This window comes from Pyrgilauda ruficollis, unplaced genomic scaffold (assembly GCF_017590135.1).
Source record: "Pyrgilauda ruficollis isolate IOZ18807 unplaced genomic scaffold, ASM1759013v1 scaffold26, whole genome shotgun sequence".
In the NCBI taxonomy this organism is placed as follows: domain Eukaryota; kingdom Metazoa; phylum Chordata; class Aves; order Passeriformes; family Passeridae; genus Pyrgilauda; species Pyrgilauda ruficollis.
The window spans coordinates 2,863,718-2,884,475 of NW_024523933.1; the positions used below are offsets into that span (position 1 = coordinate 2,863,718).

General features: G+C 34.4%; 1 protein-coding gene across 1 annotated transcript in view; it reads right to left on the minus strand.

Moving 5' to 3' along the window:
• MYCBP2 (MYC binding protein 2) overlaps positions 1 to 20,758 on the minus strand; it is a 171,666-nt gene that overhangs the window by 42,956 nt on the left and 107,952 nt on the right. Inside the window, exons 47-54 of the mRNA XM_041471250.1 lie at positions 20,576 to 20,631; positions 20,021 to 20,136; positions 17,796 to 17,893; positions 13,551 to 13,667; positions 12,640 to 12,780; positions 4,182 to 4,406; positions 3,167 to 3,299; positions 332 to 457 (exon numbers count right to left, since the gene is read on the minus strand). Coding sequence (XP_041327184.1) covers positions 332 to 457; positions 3,167 to 3,299; positions 4,182 to 4,406; positions 12,640 to 12,780; positions 13,551 to 13,667; positions 17,796 to 17,893; positions 20,021 to 20,136; positions 20,576 to 20,631 — 1,012 coding nt within the window. The remainder of the gene's footprint in view (positions 1 to 331; positions 458 to 3,166; positions 3,300 to 4,181; positions 4,407 to 12,639; positions 12,781 to 13,550; positions 13,668 to 17,795; positions 17,894 to 20,020; positions 20,137 to 20,575; positions 20,632 to 20,758) is intronic.

A 20,758-nucleotide genomic window follows, 5' to 3' on the forward strand; every position in this document is an offset into this window, starting at 1 on the left:
TTGTCAAGACAGATGACAAATGTTTCTGGACTTTTAAAAACATGTGCTTTCTAAATCAAACAGTTTTCTGATCTTGTTTTACATGTATCTTTCATTTCAGCATTTCAGTTTTGTGCCTACCACTGCAGAAATCCAAAACTAACTTCCAAATCTTTGTTGATCCCTTTCATACAGAATACTGAGACTGAGTGAAACTAAAGCAGAGAAAAAAGCAGTTTTAACACTTGGCAATTCATTATACGATTGCTTTGGAGATGACCTGTGGTGCCTCAAAAAGCAGAAAAATGACTAATAAAATATAGCTATTAAAAATATGAGTGTAAAAACATACCTTTGTTATTTCCAAGGCCATAATCAAACCCTTGTCCATTACTACAGCTTGTCCCCTTACTGAAAGCTTGTATTGAAAAAGGACTTGGGGGAGGAGTCTGCACATTTTGATCTAGAAGGACTTGCTCTGTAAAAAAACCACATCACTTCGAAGTTAGACCTCTGAGTAACAGATTTACACTAGAAATATGAGTCACAAAGCAAAAGGGAGATATTTATTTTCACTGATAGCACTCTTCCTCTCGACTAAATTTTCTTCAAAAAAGCCCCATCTGCTCTTCAAAACTCATGCTCTAAAAATATTAAGACAGAGGACTTAATACTATGTAGACTGTTTTTGTTTGACTGAGTTGTTGCCAGCTATGCCATTATTTGACACTTGTTTTTTTCCAGAAACATTATTCAGCAGTGCTTATTCTTTGGACAGCAATTGCTAAAATCCCTTTGACAAAGCAAGGGGAGAAAGGATGGTTTTCAGAGTGACAAATTCAGAGCCAATAAACATTTAATTGTGCCTACCCCCAATAGTTCATGGAACACAAGACATTTTTTCCTGACAGACTTATTTGTATCTGTAAATGAGTACTATAATTTTACTTTCTGTATGACACTAAAGCAACCTCCAACCCAAAGGAGTATTTAATAATATTCAAAACTACAGCAGAATTAAAATAAATGAGACAGAATCCACTTGACTATTTAGATTTACAGAGAAATTACTGACTTTATGCGGTCAAAAACACCATTCCAACTGACAATATATATGAAAGCACTCAAAAGAAATATCCCAAATGCAGGTTTAAAAGCTTGAGCTGGCATCTTGATTTTTTTTTTTTTTCTTGTCAGTGTACTTAAATTAATATGGATAAAATAAAAAAAACACAACTCTTTAGAAAGCAATTTTTAAAAAACTGCATTTCAGGACAAAAGCATTTCAGAGTACACACTCTACATAACTTATTCAAGTTAAAAACAAATTATGAGGGAAAGCCGAAAATTTAAAGTCAGTTTATAAAAGAAAGGATCTAGAATTTTTTCAATCAGAGCTACTCTAGATCTTGCTGTTGTACTTTACTGGATACCTGGCTACAGAACTAGCTCTTCAGACATCTGCCTTGTCTCTGACAGAAACCCTACTCATAATGGGAATTTAATTATAATTTTATTAAATAATGAAAATATGAATGTAATGTGAAAGCTGGTGTTATTCATGGATAAAAAAATGGACATTTGCAAATCTAGCTAGAGATCCTGCAGATTCTTATTATTTCCCTCTACCAAAAGCATTGAAACTGATGATAAATTATTCTGAAATAGTTTGATTGCAAATAAGAACAATCAGTTTAAGCTTTCAGATATGGCTTAAGTGCATGAAATTTTACATGGCACTGAGGTGGACTAGGAACCTAGAACAGGTTGAAAAATCTCAGGAATTGCACTGATAGCTGCTTAAACTGCTTTGGCTGGATGCACAGGAGACATCCATCTTCACCCTACCTGTAAAAAGAGACTCATCTAGAAAAGATTAAAAACTGGTATACTGAGGCACGGGATTCATATCAGAAAGTTTCTAAGATGGTATTTCTAAGATGGTATTTCTATGAGCTGTATTGCAGAGATCCCACTACAGAGTTTTGTCGTCAAAGCCTGGAGCTTGCATTTTGGTTTTTCTGTGAGAGCAATTCTATATTCCAAGACGTCCTTCAGTAACAGTGCCTAAGTATCAAGAATTTGATCAAGAATTTGAAGACACACCTTCAAACAAGGGTCCTGTTTAAAGTCTTCCTGATTTGTGAATTCTTTCTTAGAGCACATATATACTTTGAGAAATTTAACACAACATTAAATGACAGGTCAAATACTGAAGATGACAAGACTACTTAAAAATGAAAAATACTGTCAAGTTATTTAAATGTCAAGTTGTTTCTCAAAATAAGCACTCTGCAATAGAAATTTTTGCACACTGATTAATGTATTAATTTCAGATAAATTATTTTCTAATGGAAAAGCAAACAACCCTGTATAAAAATAGAAAATAATGAATTTATCAACCCTAATATTGAATACCTGTACTTTCAACAATAAGGTACTGTTCCAATTCACAATTATTCAGTTTATGGAATCTACTTGGGCTTTTCGAGCACCTCAGAACTTGACATTATCAGACATAACTAAAATTAGAAAAGCTATGACTTTTACAGGAGTGTTTGAAGTATTATGTAAACATTTATATATTTAATGAAAAACTCTTGGCTATTTCCCTTCTTTGCAGAAGGTTGTACACCTGAAAGTCAAGTCGCAACAGTCTACAGAAAATACTTATGTTTTAGCATGGAATTGCTTTGTTCTAATACAGTAATGTGATGATAATGGTTAGAGTACCTATGTGTGAAATGAATTTCAGCACCAAATATCAAAACCAGAAAAATGGCAAAGAGTCTGTTAAAATGAACAAATAAGAGGCTGACAGTAAAGTGTGACCTAAAAATACAAGCAGAATATAACTGCTGCAGTCAAAGCTTTTCATAAAGACACCTTCTGGAAATCAGATGCATAAAAATTAACCCCAGAGCTAAAAGAAATATGATGGTTAAAATTATTGTCCACAACTTGTACAGAAGAAATAATATGGAAATATTTTGACTGTTAAAAAAAAAAATCATTTAAAGAATGTTTATAAACAACTTTTAAGTCTGACTGTGCAACGTAACTCAAATGAAAATACACAAACTAATGTTATACCTGCTCAAAACTCAGATACTTCTTTATTTCTCCTGTTTAGATTGTCTATTTTTTTGAAGTTAATTTAAAAAAATAAAAGAAAACAACCACTTGCCATCTTCATGTCGAAGGTACTGGTTTCCACCTCTGTCTCTAGCTAATGACCATGCCTCGCCTTCATCACTTTCACAGAACTCTACCATGCTGTTCTTATCCATTTGCACCCACGTACCTTCTGAATTAGTCACCTGATGCACACACATAAAAAAGCAGAATTTATTGACTTCTCAAATAATTCAGTAGTATGATTCAGCAACTATTTATAGTATCTGGAAAACACATTAAATTTCAATCTTTCTATTACAAAGAAAATGTTAAAAAAAAAGTTTCTTAAATTAAGGCCACAGACTGAGGCAGACTGAAGTACCAAACCTATTTATGGCATATTTACATTTAGGAGTAATTCCAAAAATTTTAGACCTATTTATGTTCAGAAGAAGCAAAACACCCACACCACAACTACAGAAAATCCACATAAGCCTAAATAAAAACTTATATACCTTCTAATCGATGGTGGCAACAGGAGAATTATAGCAACAAGATATACATGAAAGGTTTTTATGAGTATTAATTTTGTTCCTGATATTATATTTAGGAAATAGCATGACACACTTCATCCTTAAGCCCTTCTTAAGCATAAAACACCACAACTGGACAACCCAGAACAGTAACAATAGTTCAGCAACTAAACAAATTAATACAATCAGTAGAGAGAAACAGCAATTTGTTAAATAGTTAGGTCCTAGGAAAACATTTTATCATGAAACAGAATTCTTTCGAAGAATAGAACAAAAGTAGATCAAGAAACAATTTTGTAAGGAATACTGTAACAGAAATACATAAGCAAGCACAGGTAACTGCAGTGCAATTTTAACATTATTCCAATCAATGCAAAAAGGCAAGAGACATGACTGCATTAGTACTGCTAACATAAACCAAGTTCAAAGGCCAGTATTTAGCATGAGGAGGGGAAAAGCAAACCTGGACAGAAGCAGATTCTTTTGCTGTGGTTACTACTGTTATATACTGGTATCTATGAAGACATGAACTGAAGCTACAAGGATCCATACCTCGCCCACTGCCTTGACTTTGTTTCCCAGAACTAACATTCCAATTGGGATACCTCTAAGGTTAGGGCAGCTTCTGATGTTGTGACCTGATGGGCCAGTCTTCACTACCTTGTACACTCCAGGTCCACCTCGAAGGAATGGCATGTCTTCTTCTTGCATCACTGCTTCCTGTGGGCAGTGTGAATTTAGGTCTTTGAAAAAATCATCAGCATTAGACCTAGATTCCTGAGAAATTAAAAAAAAAAAAAGGCAAAACAGAACAGAATAACACCTATTAATACCACCTTTAAACTACTGCGATAAGAAATACTTACTTCAAGACTACAAGAGGTAAATTTCAAAGCTAAAGGAGATCCTAGTTACCTTGCTAATTTTAGTGTGCAGTGCTGAACAACTAACTACTAAATGGCATATTAATTGAATTACTCCTGACATTACTCTTCAGGCAAAAGTGGTAAAAATGTAAGCATTTATAAAAATATTATTTATAAAAATAATAGCTCATATCTAACATCAGATATAAATTACTTAATCTAACTGCTTTCACTAAACCTTCATCCTTGCTGGCATTTCTCAGGATACACACTCATTCCTCTATTTGTGAACTTTTCTTAAAGTCCGGGGCTATGGAAAGGGAATTCAATATTATTTCATACTATATACTGATGAAATATATATCCAAACCTGAAGTAAGAAAACACTTTGAATTTCTTAGCAAAAAAAGTGGTAGTTACTAAAAGAAGAGAAAAATTAGCATAGATTTTTCAGCCAGCAACAGCTTAACTGAAAGGCTTTTGTACAAAAAACCATGAGGATGGGAGTAACAAATGCGCATTTATTTCAGAAGAGTGCAAGTAAGAAGCAGGAGCAAGTTCCATTATACTGAAAGTCACAGGTACTTTTAAAGGAACATCTAAATGTTACAAACTACATAATGTCCTGCTGGATGAACCCAGAGGTTCACCTCATTCAGTCTTCTGTGTTCACCAACAGAGGATGCTTTTTAGAAGCAGCATAAAAATCTTTACTAGTGGTCTGTCCCTTATATACCAATAGCATTTAAAACCTTTTTATTATGGACGTTACAGGGTACACCCTATTTTCTTTACTGTCTATTTATCAATCTGATTTCTTGAAATTTAATTTCTTCTGAATATGCTGATACTTTCTGCCTTGACAATCTCCCACAAAAATACCTTCCAGGAGTTCACTTCCTGTTGTGAGGAAGAATACTTTTTTGGTCAGATTTAAACCAAACTTCTGGTAACATTATTTACTTTTAAATGAATGCAAATTTCCTCTGATCTCTTTAATTATTATGTTTTCAGCTTTTTTTTTTTTTTTTGTATGGAAGCCTGTACACTGTGTCCAGACTAATACAGCAGTTTTTTTCAAGAAGCCTTTATACAAAAATGATTCTATTACGTAAATATGTCACTTACAATCAAAGTTAATGCAAGCTGAGGTAAACTGGTTTGAGGAAAAAACAAAAAAGACAATTTAAACATAGTTTAGATCTTGACATATTAAAGTCTGCTATTCTGGGGAAAAAGAACCAGTGGACAAACAAGTTTTAAAATCTCTAAACCAAAATGTACTCCACATTACCGTCTTCATTACAAAGTTCATAAAAAAATCCATCTCAAAACATTACAGAACTGATATAACTGATATTCAGACACACAGTTCTAGAGTCAATTTAAACACCTTAACTGTACATAACATGTCATGTTCCTAGAATTAAAGAATAAAAAAAACCCATTAAGAATCTGCAGAGTATTTATTAAATATCTGTGTGGTGGTTTTACTCATACAAATATCATCTTATTAGATGCTGCAACTTTATGTGGAGCCTCCAGCATCAGAAAAAAAAGATTACCAGCAAATTCTGGTCTAAGGAAAAATGAAAAGCTTTGTTATGTTACTAGGCCACCACTCTGAATTTCTGATTTGGTTTGTTAAAAAAGGAGAGTGCTACTCATGAATTAATAGAAATCCAATAATCTGCCCGGGTATTTTTGTCTCATTTTAGAAGAAAGAGACACAGATACAGCACTGAATTCAAATCTGGTATTTCCTATAAAAATAAGTCACAGTAAAACAGACTTCAAAGAATATTTAGCATAAAGTTGAGTCATAAGGTGCATTCTGAAAACACGAGATACAGTGTGACTGTTCCTGTAATTTAACTCACCTTAGGGGGTAAAGCTTTGGAAGTCCATGAAAAAAAGTCCAAATCCCTTACTCCTTGGCTAGCATTAAAGACATTCTGAGCAACAAAGTTTGAAAAAAAGAGACATATATCAACAAAGAAATGGGAACAAAGAAATACTGGAGGAAGAAGCTCAAGGTACTATAACACAAACTTTCTCCTCAAATAAATTTACTGGTAGAATGTTTTTCAAAAGGGGAAAGTTTTGTTTTCCTCATCAAGTCACCTGAGTCCATTGCTCACCATGGCAAATCATCCATTACACAGAAACAGTTTAGTATGTCAAAAGCTCAAAATGGATGTAGTGTGTCATGCCATTTACTGAAATTAAGAGCCAGACATCTCTTACAAACTTGAGACTTCAGACACAGAAAAATCTCATATTTCTGTTACAAAGAAACGGTAGCTGGTCCCATTACAAACCAGTTTTCTAGCGAGATGGTCTCCTGTTCTGAAAGATTATTTCAACCAGTGCAGGACAAGTGTACACAGAATTTTAGTCACCCAGTCAGAACCAAAGAGATGCAGCAAGGGCTAAGCTCTCTGTTGCTAAAAGGAGTTCACTTGCACAGAATGATTTCACCAGTTTGCACATCAAAACTGTACTTTTTACCGAAGCCAAAAATTTCAGTGCTATAAGGAGAACGATTGCTAAGATTCCATTAGTTGTGTTAAACATACAATGCATTAACTAGTTTGTTATGAATAACTGTAACCCAAATATAGCTGCCAGAGAGACATCAGACATTTTATAACCAATTGCCCACACTATAGAAATAAGCACTGCTGTTCTGCTTAATTTTTCCTCCTACAAAACAGTGAGGACAGCATTTTTTAATCACTGGAAAACATGAAAAAGAAGCCATTTTGTCTCCATAAGCTAGTTCCTATTCATTTCCAAGAAATTTTCATAGTTTCTGCCAAGTGAAAGAATAGTATACATGTAGCAGCAGTAACAATTGTATTTATGGTATTTGTGATGGAATCCCTTTGACAACACACCCATTTCATCTATATGAATCAAAGTATCAAAATCTAATTTCCTACCCCATCCTGATATGGGAACCAAATGAAATCCCTGCTCAGCAGCCACATTAAAATTTAACAGTAGCTAAGGCAGTAAATCCTTTCAGGCAGAAAGAAGTACAAAACACCCTTGGCATGCTTCATCTGTATTCCTTGAAAAAGCCCTAACATGTTAAAAGTAAGCAAATCTACACTTTTATCACATCTACTATATGCTGCTTGTAAACATTAAGTTTCAATCATAAAAATGATCTGCCATTTTGACAAAGAAGAGGGAAATTGTCACAACACCAGCATTTCTTTAGAATTGAGTACCTTTACCCAGAACTGAAGGAGGTAGCCATGAACTAATGATATTTGCTCTGGGACACTGGGGAAGGTGAGGAGGGTCTCAGATATGAATATTAGCAAAATAAAGGTTTATCAACTTGACATAAAACTATGGCAACTATAGAAAGCCTACATGTGCCTCATGAGTGTACTTCACAGGCATCCAACCTACTTTAACTGTCTGATTCTATTACTTTGCAGCATATCTCTTTTTTTTCGATGGACTTCCACTGAGAAACTTGGACTATCCATACCTAAAATATTTAGGTATCATTACAAAGATCTATTTTTCTCCATCACAGAGCTCTATGTGTGAAACACACAAGGGAAACCAACAGCAGTGAAATGGGACCATGCTGGCTTAGAAACACCAAGAAGATCAAACTAGAAGCTCTCCTTTGCTCTGTGAACTTGAGAACTTCCTGCCTATCATACCAGCGCACACTAGTTTAGGTGAATAGATCAGGCATCTATTTGGGAGCTAAGTTTTCGTTCTAAAGAAATTACTATATAGAAGCTTTGAATTTAGCCCTTATGCTATCATCTGTAGATTTATTCAATACTTTCCTTCAAGACTTTACCTTCCAAGATCTAAAACTAATTTTAGAAATTAATACTTTTTCCAATAAACTCAAAGTTTCAGAGATGAAAAAAAAATTAATTTGTTCTGCCATGAAAAATCATTGATCCATTAGGAAGTATTTAAAACCTCAGCTATTATTTTTCAAAACGAAGACTTATCTTTAACAGACATCTTGACATTTTATCCAACATAGACTTACTCTTCAGTTGCTTTCCCTCATGGTTAAAACAACGGCAGAATTTTTTGTCAATGTCCTTCAGTGTTTCCACAAAACATTCAGCTTTCTGAGGTTCTGTGATTAAGCACTGGAGCCTACATACTAATGTTGATTATTTCTTCCATTGCAATAATGGCTTGAAAAACTTGCAGTTTTGCAATCCTTGATTGCCTGTGGTGGCTGGGGAACGTAATATTGTAGCTGGACATCGGAGTACAATATTCCTTCTTATAAAATTTTAAATTTAAAATGAAGTAGTGAGAACTTAGAATGTGATTTTTTTAAAAGACAAGTTGCAGAGTCTGACCAAGGTGAATGTCTATTTCTTCCTAGTGTGCACTGTTTTATATCACATGTACCTTTCTACTAAGCACCATGTGTAAGCATCAATAAGTAATTGTCTTCATTAGGAATTTTACAAGTATTTTTTCAAAAACAGATACCTGAATACCATAACTGTCCTCATCAGGAATTTTACAAGTATTTTTTCAAAAACAGATACTTGAATACCATAAGACAGAAGGAAAAATAACTATCAGAGATGGAAACAGCTTATTCAAAATCACAACCTATTAAATTCACAATCTCATAATTATCTACAATGGGTTGGATGCACAATTTCAGATCAGGGGCTGTAAAGCAGTTCCTTGTGAAAGAACAACAGAAGAGCTGAAGACATTCTAAGAAGGTAAATGACCACAGCTCAAATCAATAAAACACTGGTAACTACCATGATCTCTCCTTTCCTATGATAATTTATCTTCAACTATAATAGTTCTAATAAAAATACAGAAAGTGCATTTATGAGATCCACAATATTCAGTATCTGCTTTATCATAAAATACCTAGTTAATGCTAATAAACATACATAAAATGAAGATACAAAATATATATCAAGATGAAAACAGGTCATAATTAACACTGCCGAGAACCTCTACCGTTTTTCATCTGCTCACTGTTCCATAATACAGTGAAGAAACAGAATAACTAAAACTTTGTTAAAAAGTATTCACGTATTTGCCAAAATGTACTGAGAAATTTTATTTACTTAAGGGATTGATAATAAAAAGCCTGTGTATTTAAACATGAGAAAGTAATGTAATTGGAGATGACAGGTCTGCCCACCCAGAGTTGAACAGAAAATGGAGTCTAGTAGGAGTCATGTGGCATCTATTTGAACAGGGAATACCTGGCCTAGCTCAGGCATTTGATCTTCCCTTTGCATTTTCCATCACACAAGACTTTCTCCAGCCTTCCTTTTAAGCCAAAACTGGTTGGACAGCTTGGCTCCAAAAAATCTCACACAATCACAATTTTTTCTACTGCATTCTGCTCATCATGTCATTCAGCTACCCAAATCAACAGGATTGAGCAGATATGAATTATATCACAATTTAATCTAACAAAACTTTAGCATTTATTACTTGAGTATCTTTTTTGACATAAGTCATTCATCTCTAGAGAACTGCAAAAATCAAATTTGACAACTTGCAAACAGTCTTTTGGACAAATCCCAAAAAAATGTATAATTCAAAATATTTTCAACCTAGTAATCATCATAAACAAGACTGTAAACTTCCTACCAAGAAAGCAGTATATGCTAGACTAGCATGCTGTAAAGACTTAAGGCATTCAAAAGTCAGCCTCTGAACCTTATCTTTTGTCACCTTTAAAATATAAAATGTTAGAGAACTATTTTTGTCATCTTCCTACCAAGAAAGCAGTATCTGTGCAAAGGAAGGATCTAGTAAGAAAGCAGTATATGCTAGACTAGCATGCTGTAAAGACTTAAGGCATTCAAAAGTCAGCCTCTGAACCTTATCTTTTGTCACCTTTAAAATATAAAATGTTAGAGAACTATTTTCTTCCTTTTTCCTCTTATTATTGTGAATCAAATGAACAAATCTTACTACTTATATACTTTCATAATGAAATCGAATAGTTTCAGGATATGCTAAGTCCTCTTAAAAATATGAAAATTAGAGCCATGCAAGGAAACCTTTCTGACAGTAGCTCAAAACACATTTCTTGCACATGCCTGCATTGTTGTAAGAGTTGGTCTCATAACCCTTTTGCTGTGTTGGCTGCCACTTACAGAGCAGAAGCTAAGAAAGCACGTGGCTTTTAACTTGTGTCAGTCAAGACATGTGACTGTCTACCTAAAAGAAAATTAAGCATTTCTAAAGCTCATAACAGTCTAAATGGTAACAAAACTAATTCATAAGTGTTTAACAACCCCCAAAACCAAGAGAGAATCTTTCATCTGAACTTTACACATAGAGAACGAAATGTTTGAAAACTGAATGCTGTTTTTCACATTTGATTGCACCTGAACTCCTTATTCACATGAAATTCGAGCTCTCAAAATTTTGTTGTTAAGACTGAATGTTCAGTTATTCATGGCAGACATTTCTTTCCAGGCTTCTCTCAAGGAGCACAGCATATGCTCTTCCCTAGAACCACATGTATACGAGAGCTGTATGAAATATGCCAAGCAGTAAGTTCTTGCTAATCACAGACAACTGCTGAGCTCAAAAATATTCCCTTCAACAAGTTAAAAAGGTATTGAAGATAGCTAAACTAAAAAAAAACCCAACACAAAAAACCACACAACTAACAAAAATCTACCAGACTATAATACCCATCTAGATATACAGTATTTACTGAAGTTAGTTACTTAGTCAAGATAAATTCACTTTTACCATGGATGAACTGGTAAAATTCAACTACTGCACAGAACTATTAATATTTAATGGAAATATAATATAGGAATTTTCTAACTGCAACCAATTTCTAAGACAAAAAATACAGGCAAAATTTTAAAGCCTAATTTTTCCACGTTTTCATACATTCTACAACAGACTATAAAAACACTGTGAAGACAGGCATATTTGAGTGACTGATTTCTGAGTACAGAAATAATTTGCTTCCCAAATCAAAAACTAAAATAATTTCCCAAACAAGGATTCTATTGAAAGAAATCTACAAATAGAAATAGATAAACAAATAATTTTTAGACAAGAAGACCTTGTTACATCATGTATCACTGTTTGGTAGAACAGCCACAGGACATTATGAATTTCCAGATTTAGCTACTAGCAAATAGCCCAATTTCACTGGAACTGGGAATATCTCGGTTCTTCTATAACCAAAAACATGAACAGCATAATATTACTGGTCTCAGTGTTTAATTTAATGAAATATTAATTAATTTTTAATTTAATTTAATGAAATATTTCTCAACTATCTTCAATCGCAGCAGCTTACTCAGATAAGATGACAAATAAAATATAAATAGCAGTATCAATTACATCTGATTCTCACATTCTGCCCAGAAGAAAACAAGGTACTGCCCACTCAGGGCAATGCATGAAAACAGATGAGCCAGAAAGACCTGCACTTTCATGAATCTTTTGAGACACATTGGTTGAGCTAATATAGCTTTTCCTTTTCTGTCTTTCACATTTTTCAAAAAACCGTAATTGGATTCCAGAAAAGGTGTAACCTTTAACTGTATTGATGATGATCACCAATACAATTATTCAAATTCTGTTTACTCCTATTATAAATTCAATGTTTGTCTTGAAGCTCTAGGATTCTCTGCATAGCTAATGAAGTGATAACTTAAGGATTCAGGTATAAAACTCACAAAAAAATCCACAAAACCCAGAGCCTAAAGAACCTTTTGGTTGGTTGGTTCTGTTAAAAAGCAGCAATTACATTGATTCACGGTAGGCTGCAAGCCTCTTCTGAAATCAGGACACCAGTGGACTACTTCACAGACAATGCTATCTAGCATAAGAAACACCTGGTGCAGACCACAATCTAATACTATTTTACTTTTACTACAGCAGTCCCTGCATTTCTGTTTCTCTTCCAGGAGAAGAGGCTTCAACAGAAAAAGCCTCACACCTTTCTACACTCCACCCTCATTACACAGCAGCCCTCCAAAATGCAAACACATATAAGGTTGTATTTCATAATTAAAATATCGTTTACCTCAGGACTTTTTGCAGCCTTAATTAAAGAAAGTCTTGTAATGAGGATAGAGTGTACTTTTGGATATTTTTCAAAGGCACCTTTTACTTACGTCAACAGGTACCAGAAGGCTCTTGCCAAGATGTTGGTTAAAAGACAGACACCAGGCTTCAGTGTAACCATTCATGTTAGGAACATACTTCTTTATTGTTTCATCATTCAGCCTCAGCCAAACACCATCATCATTGTGGATCTATGGGAAACAAGCAACAAGAACGAGCCATGCCCTCCTGTAACCGTTCTGTAGCTAGCAAGGATTAACAGACTTCAGGCAGACAATAGCAGCAAAGAAGCAACGAACCTTACAATGCTGATACAACATAAGCAGAGGTGAAGAGGAATACTGACAAAATCAGAATTCCAAAGCAATGGGGAAGCATATCCTTTTATAAGTCAAGGCATGAAGATAAATTTAAATCAGATCATGCAGTAATAAGAATTGCTTTGAAATAAAAGAGGAAAGAAACTCAAGCCTTAATAAGCTTTATAAATTCCCCACTTCCCATTTTTCCATTGCTGGTATGACTTCGCAAATCGCAAAAATATTCCTTGCATATGAAGTTATATTGTAAGAAAAATACATGCATAGCAGTCCAACACACTAGTAGTGATCTTTCAGCTCTTTAAGTAACAGATGTAATGAAAAGGACATCTGCATCTGCATTTTTGTGTGGAGTTGAAATAGTAAATAGTGAAAAGCTAAATCTTAAGAGGTAATATTTTAAGATGAACTCCAGGAATTTTCTTTCCTTGCATCAGTCTCAAATGTTTGTTACACAGGTTTTGAAGTAAGTAAATTAAAGGAAATGACAGCTTGAAAAACTAAATTAGTAAATTTAGATTTTTGCAATTTATGGTCTTAAGCTGTATATGTCAGCATCTAAACACGGAAAAAACCCATTATTTGCATGAATTACCTTTACATCTCAGCCCAATTTTCAACAGAAATGTCTTATGGATTACCTCATCAATGAAAGTGATGGATCCATTGACTTTCACTATGCCTATTTGCTCACTCTGAAGGGAAGGGTGGCTACGGATACGAAGCCCTGCACTGTCCTTGGCCACAAATTTGCGAACCTAAGAGAAGCAAAGAAAGACAGTAAGGAAGAAAAAAAATTGGAACAGAGCTCTCAGAGTAAAAAGAAATAGGTTTAACAGATTCTGAAATGCCAGTGACAAGACAGCAATCTTAAGAGTTACAGTTTGTTGCTAGTTTCCCATGGCTGCTGTGTATAACTTCATTTTTCTACTATAATAAAAAAAAATTACAATGTTCCAAAAAACCATAATGTAAGCATGCAATGACTTGGAAATATTTCTGTTATACCCTACAATAATCAGTACAAGCCTATGATTTTTTTAACACACACGTTTCATTCACTGCTGAAGATTTGCATTTTCAAATTTATTATTTATTTTAACTGATCAGCCTGGGATTACCATTTCTAAGTTGTGCTACTGTAGTATTCTCTTTAGTCAGCTTTTTAACCAAAATTTGGATATTTTCCTTACCTAAAGAGTTTAAGTAGCCATTTTAAAATACAATTATCTTTCTACTTCTTTATCTTTCAAATAGCTATTTCAATAGTTTCTTTTTTCCCCCACAGGAAGGTTAGAGCAGAGGCTCCTTGGAATTAGCTGGACTTAGTACAGCACCCCAACATCTCCTACTTATTATTCACTAACACATTTTTTACCATTCAAACATTATTGGCCACCTGTCCCATAGAGAACAAACGTAAGTCATCCTATTAGTCTCTTAAAAGCAGAGATGCATATATTCCATCCATATGGTATAAAACCATTTTCTTGGAAGGTTATTCTCGAACTCCACAGATAAAAGTGATAGAAGTATGAGTGGAAATATGGATTTAATCTATAACAACATAAAGCACAGAATGATGTGTAAGGAACAAACTCAGTGATGCATAACAAAAGGTAAGAGCTAAGTGTATGAACCTTTTTTCCCTAAAGAAATTATTTAAGAAATTATATTTATTCTGAAGATAATTTATAAAACAAAATACAAAACCAACAAAAAACCCAAAACCAGAAGCATGTAAAGGATTTCATACATAAATTACTCCAAAATGTGCAAGGTTTTTCTTATTAACAGTCCTCTTACTCGTATGACAGATTCTCGCAACAGACAAAGCTAAGACTTTCAAGGTCCTTGTAAAAGTATAAAGCTGAATCACTGCTGACAGCATTCAAAACACAGACAAGCCAAAAACAAAGTCTTGCAAATTAGGGGTCCTTGCATCACATTCGTTCACAAAATCATTATGACAGTTTGCTAGAACTTGGATTAAAAACTTTAATTTAGAGGAAAAACTCACATTCCAGATTTTGAGTAGGCACAGGCCTGGAAAGAGCCTTCTTCCCTTTTGCAACAGCTAACCTAATTAGTTAATAAAAAACTTCAACCTATAACTAGAAATTACTTAAGGATCAGATCCACTGACAGACAATACAATAAAAAACAGATTAGGAATTCTCTTATGCTCATTTCGGACCATGATGAAAAATTTTATCATCTGTGTCTTCCTTCTGATACAGCACCTCTTTGCTAGGAATATTTCTGAATAGCACAGTGGATTTGTAACTCCATAACACCTCCATAGGCAGTTCTTCCATGGAGCATACACCAGCTGGATTCCAACTAAAGAACTAAGGCAGAAAGGCTTAGCAATTAGGATGTACATCATCCCTACAGTGCACAGTAGTTTTCAAGAGCTGTGTTGCTGTGCTTTTTTATTTGACAAATCTGTGAAGAGATACATGTCATACAACACACATCACACAAGAAAGGGGTGCTGTCCAGGATAAAGCAACCATAACAAGGGCGTTGATCTATGAAGGGGTGAGAAAAACCAACCCCAGCCCAGAGCTTTTGGTTCTGGTGGTTTTTTTGTTTTGCAATCAATGCTAGCTACTTGTTGTGTCAGGATGGTAGAAACCATTAAAATATGTTAGGGACCAATCATTCTGGTACCAGTCTTACACCTTCAAATTCAGCTAAATTAGGACCATTTCCTTCTAGTTGATTACAACTACCCTGATTTACATTACATAGCTTGAAAAAATAATGCTTTCCTCAATAGGATGTGGAATCTAGATTCCTGCAAGTTAGTTAATTTAAGCTTTGCAGAGTATTAGGAGGCAGCAGGTCTTATGGCTGAATACAGATCACTATCATAGCCTCCTTCAGATTTTTCATCTGACTTCAAATAACAGAGAATGAAGAGTACACATATAAAATCATACTGCAGTACCCATTCTCAGCTTGCAATTTAAGTCAGGTTTGGCCACAAAACTGGAATGTTCCAGTGCCTCAATGAAAATATTTTGGTGTTTCTAGCTGAGAACAGATCACCACTGAGAATGCACTGTTAGTGTCCTTTGGTCACAACTATCTGAAATTTCAGGCTGACAAAGATGATGAAACAGTATTTAGAGCTCAACTATGCCCTTTTTGTCAGCAAAACATGATTTGGTACACTGGACTGTCTCTGACTGATGCATGTCTAATCTACATTCTTGGCTTCAGAAACATGGAGCACAGTAATTGTACTCTGCTGTATTAGTTACAATATTGATGTTGATACAAAAAGAATTATCCTGATTTGTTATGAGATTTATTATGACACAGAAGAAAGAAGACTGATTAAATGATTTACCATGAAAGGTCCAGTTTAACTTTTCAGCTGGCTCTACAGACACTATGTACAGGACAAAGATGGCTCCTTTTTCAAAGAGACTAAAACTTGGAACAAGAAATGAGACATGCACACAGTACAACACAAGGAGAAGATTACACACTACATAACATCGCAGAACTCCAGAGGACTGACTTCTGTCAAGTACTTTGACTGTTCCTTGACAACACAAGAGTTATCATGTATGAACAAGTCACTCCAATTTCCACTGTAATAATTGAAAAGAAAAACCAAACTTCTGTTCTGCAATTCATCTCATATCAAAACAGATTCTCTCAACATGGGGACAGCAAAACAACACATATGATGATTAACTTGGGTGGAGGTATAATGAATTTGCTTGAGATAAATCTCTCTTAGTAGGAATTGGGAGTTCTAATTAAGATAATGAACTAACCAGGTAGTCTTCCTTCCAAGAGAAGGGAGAAAGTCTAAAAGAAACTTCTTGAAGAAAAAAACGAAAAAAGAGAGCCAGAGAGGGGTAAATGTTGCATTGAAACTAAAAGTACATTTATTATTTTTTATTTGAGGCACAGCTTCAGGGAAAAAAATCTGGTTAGTAGTAGAAGCAGATGCTGGATGCATTTTAGAGACAGGGGAACCATACAACAAAGTTACTGTCTCTGGATTATCCTGAAGTCTAGAAAAAAATATTAGGATGCACTGTATAGGTAAGAAGTTGTCAGTAACCTGATCTTTTTAGATAATCATATATTTCTTAACCACTTTCCCAATTTCAGCAGGACAGGAAAGACAACTTTGTGGTATTTCAAAATTCCACAACTTTAATACAGTTTTATTCCCACAAAAAACCCCCAAAAAACCAAAAGAAAAAAAAAAAAAGCACCTCATTTAGTATCCCTTCCTTGCATCTAAGAGGAAGTGCAAGGTATCTCCCTCATGTGGGCATTTTTCTTAAACCACTGCCACCCATTTCAGCTTACTTGCTTTATTGTGTCTACTTTTGTCCTTCGGGGTGGAATGAGAAGGTTAAATGGGCATGTCAAAAGCTACAGAAATAATACCTTTAGAAAACAATCATGCCTTTCTCCAAGGAAGGAAAATATACTAAAAGAAACTGGTTATGGATTTTATATTGACTAAAGATGCTCATGACAAAACAAAATTTTTGTAAAATTTTGTGCACAATTAACTTCGTAGTACAACAGAACGAGTAATAGTGTAAAATTTTGTCTGTGGCTTTAACAATAGCTGTGATATGTGTGTGTGACAAGCCAAGGCAAAGGCGGTTTCTGTAGAGCTTCTATCAGTTTTATGAATTCACGTACAAAAAGAAAATGAAATTAATTTCATTTTCTCCAGTATATTAATTTCATTCCATTCAGCATATTAAAGTGATCTGCAAATATCCTTAAGTCTGAAGCACTGATAAAGTATGATGATATGATAAAGTATACATTAAACAACAAAAAAGTCCCACCCAAACATAACTATCTGTTTTGGGGTTTTTTTCAGTTCTCCAAACCTTGTTTGGCTGAGGCTCTGCTTTTGGTTTGATAAGTTGGGTTCCAGGAGGTATCATTCCTTTTGGAGGATCTTTTACTTTCACTTCTAGTCCAGCATCTATAAGCAAACAAAGACTAAGTTTAAAAAAAAATAGAAGGGAATATATCAGTTAAATAGTAACTACAGTTTATCTGTGCTACAATTTAGAGTAAACAAAATAGCCACTTACTTATCTGTCTGCCAAAATCAACGCTTGCAGTTGCTTCATGGTGCAAGGCATTAATTTTTGAACATTTCTATTTTCATATGTGGAAATTTACAGAGATGTGGTTTCATGCTGCTGTTAGATACCTGTCACAGTGTACATACAAAGCACTACCAGGTAATTTTGTATCCTAATACTGTCTGTAGAGTTATGTTTCAAGGTATGGTCAACACAGAGTCTAATGTTTGAGAGGTGCAAGTGAAAGCTTCTGGAGAGGCAGTAGCTTATGCAATGCTGTACTGCTACAGAAGCTAATTGCTACCCGTGAGACATAGATATAAGAGCCTGAAAAAAACACATTATACAACCAGAAAAGGCTTATAATGTAAAACTTGGCATATATAATTGCCAATGCTGTTATAAAATATGAAGGCACTGGAAAGTGACATTCTTGTTTGTGAAGAAAAATATATGTAAATACATGTGAAGAAAGATACAGAAATTTAAGTAATAGATGAACATAACCCTGAGCAATAACCTTCAAAGAAATTGCCTCAGCAATTACTGCTAAAAGCAAACAGCAATATTAGATTCTTTTGTGGTTTTGTTTCATTTTAGAGAGTGATCTTCTGAAAAACAACATCTTGAAAAGAAGCATCCAGACATAGCAATAAAACTGTTGGTTTCACTAACATCCTTTTACACAAGCATGGCAGTAACAGAAGCAATCTACAAGCATCAAGAACATAAAAGGTTTGAAACAAAGAGAAACTGTTACCAGTACTTAAGCAGTCAAAAGTTGACAGAATTATGGGTAAGCATAGGTACATCAAAGCTTCAGAGGGCATAGTCTAATATAATGACTGAGTCAAAGTTCCATTGCAGAAAAATGGCACAGCTAAGTATTAAGACTCATTAGTACTCATACCTATTTAATAATGATGGTTAACAGCTATATTTATCATTTCTAAAAGTTTGCCCTACACAATGTTTGAGGATGGTAGAACCTGTGTAAAAGTATAAGAGTAGTTGATTGAAATTGCAGTGCAAAGTTTGCTCCAGAGATGACACACTGGAAAAAATACAACTGAGTGCATCAGAGGCTCCTATGAAGGCAAATGTTCCTCCGTTTGAGGAACAGAGATAACCATTAATAATAATACTTTAGACATCTTATCTTCTGTAGTTAACATATAAAACCAAATCTCATTCCATTTCTATGTGAATTATGTGTACTTGCGTTTATCACCACGTATTTACTATCACTATGTATTTACTAAAGGTAACTGACCAGCACCTTGGTCAATATTGGGAAAGAGGAACTGCTGGTGCCTGTGAACTCACCCAAACCCTCTTATCAGATGTAGGTCTGGCTGCAGCACACTGTTTCTACTGCCATCTTCACCTATCACCAAAAAGGCTGACATGAGAGCATTCAAGATACAGAGTATTTTTGGAAGGGCTCTCTTTCCACCACATGCTACAGTACATCATAGCAAAGTGCCCAAGACTGGCAAGACAATGAAAAGATACCCAGCAAGGAATAAACAAAAAGCATTTAAAAATTAGTACAAATAATTAAGAGTTTAGGCAGTCTTAGTTAAGACCACACCTCCTCAATTTTCCAGAACAAATGACAGTATGTATTTCAGCATCATCAGGAACAATTTCGCCTTTCCTTAGGTTCTTCAGGGTTGGGCTGGGTTTTTTTCCCCCTTTAACTATACTTCTCTGTCACTCTCAGCTGAAACAAGACATTCTTCTTTCAACACTGAGAGCTGAGAATAAGAGAGTCTGTTAATCTGGTAATCTAACCACGTTATAAATACATGATTTGCAACATATATTCCTATTTCAGTGTGTGGGGTTTTCTCTTCTGACAAAGAGTGATTTAACTAGAAGGCTTCTGAATGAAAACTTGGCTACTAAGTTTTGCTATGAACTGTAATGTTAAATCTTATGAGCATCAAGACAAATGTGTTAGTATACAAAGTGGAAATAATATAAATTTATGTTTAAATATATTGAAAATTCATTACCTATTTCAATGCCATCTATAGTAACATGAATGGTATATAGACCAACAGCTCCAGGAGTCCAGTTTGCACAGTATGTACCATCATTATTGACTCTGATCAGCATATTTTCACTGGGTCTAGGCATAAACAAAACAAAATCACTGAACAGTTACTGTCTTTTTGGGAATAATATGTCATAAACATATAATGATTATTATCATGTTTAGTTTGGAAACAACTCTTTTTCTAGCAGATAATCTAAATACAGTTTTTCCCTTTCCAATGTACTAATCTATTATTTACCATGAAAAATTACTACTCCACATTTATTTATAGAAAATGATAAAAGAACACATTCAGAGAGTAGCTAACACAAATAAGGAAACAACATTAGAACAATTAAGAAAAAAAGATTTTAAATAAAATTGCCACATATAAGGAAACAATACTTGACTTCTGTGTTTCTACCTTCAGACACGATTACCTGTCAGTCACACCTGGGAGTCTGGGTGTAAGCAGAAGTGTCAGGACATGTTAATATGAGTCCCTATCCAAAAGAAATTATTTGATGTTTACCTCTTTGGTGTTGGTGAAGCAAAACGTAGTTCTTCAAAAGAATAATTTTCGTATGCCTATATATAGATTAAATTCAAACACAAAACCAACAGTTATACCACTGTCTTGAATAAAAGAAAGCAGAGCATTTTCTTAAAGAATACATCAATCTAACTTTACACACCCCACAAGCATTGATGAGGG